The sequence below is a fragment of the Rhea pennata genome, chromosome Z, assembly GCF_028389875.1.
Source record: "Rhea pennata isolate bPtePen1 chromosome Z, bPtePen1.pri, whole genome shotgun sequence".
Lineage (NCBI taxonomy): Eukaryota > Metazoa > Chordata > Aves > Rheiformes > Rheidae > Rhea > Rhea pennata.
The window spans coordinates 63,483,256-63,490,416 of NC_084702.1; the positions used below are offsets into that span (position 1 = coordinate 63,483,256).

General features: G+C 39.3%; 1 protein-coding gene across 1 annotated transcript; it reads right to left on the reverse strand.

The window, feature by feature from the left end:
• Positions 1 to 206: 206 nt before the first annotated feature.
• On the reverse strand, positions 207 to 1,887 carry HSPB3 (heat shock protein family B (small) member 3). Its single transcript, XM_062599652.1, has 2 exons — positions 1,231 to 1,887; positions 207 to 784 (listed from the first exon to the last, which is right to left on the reverse strand). Exon 1 carries the CDS (start codon positions 1,699 to 1,701, stop codon positions 1,252 to 1,254), a length of 450 nt encoding a protein of 149 aa, XP_062455636.1. The 5' UTR covers positions 1,702 to 1,887; the 3' UTR covers positions 207 to 784; positions 1,231 to 1,251.
• Positions 1,888 to 7,161: the final 5,274 nt, after the last annotated feature.

A 7,161-nucleotide genomic window follows, 5' to 3' on the forward strand; every position in this document is an offset into this window, starting at 1 on the left:
CAGAAGAAGGCAGTTGGATTTGCAGCTGCAGATCTCCTCAAATGTTTGAGTATTTACAAACTTATTTAGAGCATTTTTTTTCTTTTTTTTTCTTTTCATGTTGAGAAGACCAGATACTAGGTATAATGGGCAGATGGTTTTTTCAGCTCCACCACTTTTTTGAGATGAGAGAAAGTAGGACAGAAATTAACCCATGTTTGCAGTATGGAGCCCCCACGCTTATGATTAGATCTGTGTTGAGCCCACGCTGATACGGGGAGAGTGGGGCTCCGCATAGGCAGAAGCATTTGCTCTTGAAGACACGGTTGCAGGATCTTGGCCTAAACTGTCAGGCAATGTAAGGAGTAAAATATTCATCTGATTGACCAGCAAACTACCTAGAATGTATAATAATGAAGGCATCCATGCTATGTTAGTACTTTTTGATTAGCAGAGCTTCATAAGGAAAAACACGGTCCTTTTGAGTGTTTATTCATGCAATACATTTTTTTCTTCAGTTGCTGATAGCAGAATATGTTAAACAAAAACAATTTTCTATATGCCTTTGAAAATTTTCTTTCAAATCAATGTCTTTGACAGAAAATATACTTACTTTCTTACTTATATCTACTTACTGTGTTTTCAAACAAATTTAGTCAGTGGTTATTCTGTTATTTTATAGTTTCAAACATACAACACACTTTTTAAAAGAAATCTCTTAAAGGGTGCTCTGTATACAAACTTGAGCTGTGGAAATAGTTTTTCTTCTTGATAGTATCCTTCAGTTTGCATGCTTTTTCAGAGCCTAAGGAGGAAAAATTCAACCTGAAGTATTAATTAATATAAAACAGCATTTTGGTATGTAAATTAAATTTTCATAAAATTCATAACCTATCTATTGCTTCTTTAATGATTCATCCCATGAATACATGTTAAAAATGCTTATTCCTTGAAATACAATTCCTGCTTAGCAGAACTTTTAAATGTGTTTTATTTCTGGTATCTTATCAAAGAGAATTTTTTTCTCTTGATGCTCTAAATTTTCTGTTGTTCAAAAAGCCTCGCATTCCAGCACACATGTAGCTGAAGGCAAGCAGTTTATTTTCACACCAAACAGCAAGCTCAGCACACCAAAAAATATACACAAGATTTTCTTTATTTGTAATATAAATATAGCCGCATGCTTGACTACATTCTATAGCATTGCTTGAGTTACATTATTTTGTTATATTAAGAATGATTTTGTCTCACCAGTAAACTATTGACTAGAATTTAATTCGTTCCCACCGAGTTCTTCATTTCAACAACCAAAATGCCATCGTGGCAGAAAAGCGCAGACAAATCCTTGTTCTCCACTCCGTTAGGCAGTTTGTATTGTCTGGTAAAGCTCCTGGACACGAAACCGTGTTCGTCCATCCTGGGCCCGTGTTGAGCTTTGATCAGCAGCCAGCCTTCGAAAGTCTGAATAATGATGTCTTCAGGGCGGAATTGCACAACATCCAGTAAGACCTGGAAGCGAGTGTTTTCCTCCTCCCGGCCGCTGCGCTCGGCCCCAGCTGTGCTTTCCGCGGGACGCCTTCTGCCGCCGAGCGCGGCTGTAGCAGGGCCCGGCAAAGCGTACAGAAAGTGATCCAATTTGAACGCTTCTGGCTCTCGGACCGCAAACTCGTCTTGATAGCGCGCAGGAGTTTCCACCCAGTGTCTTATAACTGTTTCTTCCATAGCTGAGGCAGACAGATGTGCGGCTGCCGCCTTCGCGCCGCTCAGGGGAGGCTGCAGAGCCCGGGCAGACGCCTTGCAGCCGTACGCCTTGCCTGCACGCTGCTTTATCAGCCGATGCAGCCTCTCGCTTTTAGCGCAGGCTGAGCGCAGCGCTCACGAGTTCGGGCTCCAGCGCCATGAGAGTTGTTTCGGCTTTTATCCACTAACAATAGAGCACTATTTATAGTGCCTGGCTCTTGAGTTGCTTCGACAATTTTTACGTGTACGAATTTCAAGCATAAATAATGAAAGTGATATTTTAATGCACCTCCGATTATTCTTGCAATATTGAGCTTTTTGTCCTTACGAATAATGAGTAGACAAGTATTAAGAAAAAGTTCTTTGATTTAAAAGGAAATTTAATGATGCTATTTTTCCAAGGGATGAATTGTAGCAGTTATAAACTATATTTCTTTGAAATGTAATACAAAAATTACTGAGGGAAAGAATTTAATTCACTTAATAGCGTGAATAGAACGAATTTCAGCTAAGGTGAACCGTAAAGTTAGTAAGTGCGTGGTAACACAGGTTGAAATATGAGAAAGAGGAGGAAAACGCGACAGTCCATTCCCGGAGGGGGGTGGCTGAAAAGCTGATCCTGCAGTCTTAGGGACCTACAAGCACAGTAGAGGCTTCCCGAGTGGGTCGGAGAGTCGGACTCCAGGGCACAGGCAGAATTACAGCAAAAGCTCATGTTTCTCAGCTTCCAAGAGAGGGCAGAGCTATTTTTCCCAGGAGCCTTACTCTTCTGGGGCTTAACAGCTTGAATCTGTGTTTGGGGCATAGGACTGATGTCTTCAAAGGCTCTCTGTGGAGTAACAACCTCCTTGCTACCAATCTGAGGACAAATAACACCCAGAATGTGTTAATAGTTTGGAAAACAAGACCAAAAAAGAAAGCGCAGTTGAAGTGGGAAAAGCATTTCCAAATTTTAATGTGTTTGCTATAAAATTCCTCTAGTGGGGCTTATGAATGGGAAGCAAAATGAACTATGACAACTGACAGAGAAATTGTTTATTCCCCTCAATTGCACTAATCAACAAGATATTCTTGTTTTCTTGGCTTTTTATCATCACAGCTCTCTCCCTTTCTTCCTGTCTTTGCATCTTCCCTTCTCACGAAAATAACAAACCAGCTTATATGGGATCTTTGGTTGCTAATGGACTGCAGCCCCATGAAGAAACAGGCAGTCAAATTTCAATAATTATCAGAAACTTTGTTGATTGAATAACAGAGCGGGGTTACTGGATGTATCTATAATTAAGGTTCAAAGGTTGCTATTTTATTTTAGGCACCTGAAGGTGGCTTTGCAAGGTAAGGAAATTACCAAAGGTAGATCAAGGGTTCAAGTTACCTTAGATTTGATTAATGTCATTTGATTAATGGAGCCTTGTGGGAAAGGAGAGAGTATTCTACTTCATTTAACTGTTGGCTCTTTTCTTGTCCAACTGCCCAGCAGAAATAATTTTAAAATGCAGTTCTGAATGTATGGTTTGCTAAAAGAGTGATAAAAATAGCCTGGCACATTGCCCATTATCTGTTCAGCAGCTGTTTTCTGTTTTGCAAGCCATTGATTCACTTGATGAGGAGACTTTAACCCTGCAGCGAAGCAGGATGCCCAGTTGGTTGTTCTTCACCAGACTGAACAAATACTATGCATTTAGAAATTGCTAAGGTTATTGCTGTTCCTATTGAGTTCTCTGATGATAGTCTGATTTATTTTACTTCAGGTTTGCACTTCATTATCACCCATCCTGTGCAGTAATACTGTATTCTCCTGTTTTTTCAATCATTCCATCTTCTGCAGAAAAAGGTAAAGTTGTCTATGTGTCGTTCACACATACACTTCAAACGTAAAGAGAAACAATGTCAGTACAGCTCACTGTGGGAAAGCTGCTTACTCCCTGAAACAGTTGTGTTAGTTTTTCTGTCTTTTGAATATCTATGTTAAGCATACCTGGTGCTGTGTATCTGGTCTAATTAGCATGAAAGATGCTTTGAATTCCCTTAAATTCATGTCTTATCCAAGGCGCTGCTTATAGGATCCCTTTCTATGCTGCAGGACAAGGAATCTGAAAGATTTTGGTAGTAGAGCTCTGGCAGAACCAACAAGCTCCTTTCTGCTCTCCCACCCTGGTCTCTCCTAAGTCTCAAGCTCCTTTACCCTCTGTTTTCCACTTATGGGCTAAGGAATTAATTCCATCTTTCCTATCTATTTGTCACTAAAAAGGAGAATATGTCAAGTGGAAAAACAAAATGCACTTGAAATGTAAACATCTCAGCAATTTAGAATATATTTTCAGACTTTCAAATTTAAATATGCACAGGAAGCTGCAGTAGTGAGGAACTTTTGAAGTTTATGATATGCTCTTCAAATACATTTAGCAAACTTCAGTCAATGTATTAAAAAGAATTGATTATTAAAAAGTCATATTAAGACTTAAACATACCATCTCACAAAAGGACATTTCTGCTCTCTGGTGTGTGAGGCTGGTATTGCACATTAGATCTGTCAATGTTACCGCATAGCTTAATTTTGTTTACCTAGAGTGATTAAGCTCTGATTTTCACCGAGCCATGCAGCTGTGAGACACTAAATTCCCCCAAGAGTAAGAGGGAAAGGAGGGCTCAGGCCGCTGGCGGGGTTCGGCATGGCGCTGCTGAGCGATGCCCTGCCTGCGGTTAGGGCTCCTCTGCGCTGCCGACCGCCCCGCAGGGCAGCCCTGCCTGGAAAGAGGTGCAGGAACCCCGCTGGGAACGGCCCAGCTCAGACAGCGCGAGCGGACGAGAGCCAGTCCCTCTCTCTAACAGGGCCCAGACGCCTTAATTGTTAGCTCCATACCTTAAATTTCTCTTGTTTTCTTTCCCAAGTAGGGCATGCAGTGGGTGCTTACCGCTTGCCCCATGACAAGTTCCTGGGTGCAGAAAAATAGGAAACCATTGAATGATTTGGGAAAGATTACAGAACCGTTCTTTGCAAAATCGGTTTGAAGGGAGGCAGTTAATTATAGTTGCCTTACACTGTCAATCTTTGCCTTCTCTTGCTGATAGCACGCATTTATGGTTTCAATATCTTTCTGGATTTTTTGAAAGAAAAACTTTTGATCTATTGGCAATTTACCAAAAGTTGTGTATGAGTAACACACTACCAGTATAAATGTGTCACACTGACATCTTGTGGTGAGACAGAAAAATAGCTAATAGAAAGAAAAACTCAATTCACACACTGTCTACTGTTTGTTAATATCAGATATCATTATAAGTCTGTGAAAATACTTGTATGGAAAGACAAATCAAATGGAAAAAACAGCCTCAAGACTAACCTATAACAAGCCATTTTCAAGGAAGTATTAGTTGCTTCTGCAGTAACTTTTGGGGGAAATACATATAAACTCTCACGAGAACAGCAACCTTCCGATTCATATCTTAAAGAAATACAGATATCCTGCTTGACAGAACGTTATTAAAATAATAGACTGCACTGTTGCAATTCTCTGCATCCTTGATTTCTCAAGGAATAGTTATTTCATCTATCACTGAAACTCAGTAACTACTGAAAGGGGAAAAAATGCCAAAAAATTCAGGATGAAGTGAACAAGAACTCTTCTAGCAGAAGCTAGCAGGCTAAATTCAAACGATTGTCGTGTAATCACCCAAATGAATTTAGAGAGAACATTGCAACTAATCTTACCAAAACCGCTGACCGATACCATGACCTACCTGATGTGTCTTCAAAAGAGATGCTGTCCATTCAAACTTGGGGATCTCCATGAAGTGTAAGGAAGAGAAGGACGTAGTGGGTTGTAAGAGTGCTATGTTATACCAGCTATGGGAGTTAAGTTTTGTGGTGATACTGAAAAGATAGCCAGCAAAATAAAATGTAGGTGGGAATTGGACTTGAGGTGACATAAACGAAAACTAAATAGTAAAAAGATTAGAGCTATTTTCTGCACAGTATTTAATATATTTTTGTAGAGTCATAGAATTATTGTGTCCTACCTCAAAGTGTCACTTTGAGTGACATTACTTCCTAGAACTATAAATTGTCCCTTTACCTGGACTGTTAGATCTAGATATATGTAAACTTTGGAGCATTTAAAAGTGTAATCATAGCTAATGCAAGTGTCTAATCAGAAGATACTGAGTGTTCTATTTTAGAGAGATATTGAGCTCTTTTTTTATAGTTAATGTCTCTAGTCAGACAGTGTTTATGCTGGGCAATGAATCACAACAGAACTCGTTCTGCAGCAAAACTTTATGCCCCGTTATAAAACATCTTGCAGGTTACAAGGGCTCTTTTGTTGCACAGCCGACTTACTTAGCTGAAGGAAGGCTTCAGTCTGTGGGTCATGTCCTTCACAACCTGGAAAAGGCTGGGTTTGCCCAATCTCTTGGAAAATCTCTTCAGGGCACTGATGCTCCCTTGTAGCTGTAAACTCGACCTCCTAGTTTTAGGAGCCTGTTAATTAGGGGAAAGTTAATTTGTCTTTGTTGTAAATAATATGTTTTTGCACCAAAAGTCTTTGCTCCTATATTAGGAGGCTACATAAGAAATAGAGATAAGTATAGAAAGGAATGTCGTAGTGATACATTACGCATATTGCTACAAGACTTCTGTTTGATGTGTTGAGATGATAGCAGAGAAGATGAAGGATGAGGGATGGTAGAAACACAGCAGTTTCTTTTGGAGCAATAGACACTCAATGGACTTAAATGATTTCAAAATTTCAAGTTGTTATTGTAATTAAAAATAACTTTGAAGTGCTATCATGGAAAACTGTACAAATATTTGCTTTGCTATTCATGTAGCTGCTTTTCTAAATATTTTTATGCCTGTTACAGGCAAATGTATCTGTGCCTCACAAATGCTTAATGAAGTGCCATAAAAAGCAAAGTATACGATTTTATTAAGTGATAGTAATCTCTTCACTTCTTGCACACAGATGAACAGTAAAGAGGAAGTGAACAATTAAAGGAGAATAATGTGCCTAAGGGCTTGAAAGCTCTGTTTTGCCACTGGAAGGCAGAATCTAATGCACTCTTGCTTTATAAACAGTCTTATTTTTCACTAGTTAAAAATTAACCAGTATTCCAAGAAGAATGCTAATTTTCAGATTTCCTCCTCCTCTCCCTCACTGAAGTCTTTGCTGGAGTGTTAATAGGAACAACGCAAGGCAGTTAAGTACAAGACTGGTTTATTTTGGACCTGTTTAAGCTTCATAGGAAGTGCTCACTTGCTTCACTAGAATGTGAAACTCCAATTTCATGGAACAGATCTTCAGGTTGCATGTTTTGAGGTTTAATACTGTTAAATATAATAGAAATACTGAAAACCTTACCTGTGAAGTTTTAGGAAGAGGAACATTTCTGCAGTTTGCAATTAGGTACTTTCTAAGGCTTTTAGGGGTAAAACTGGGAAAA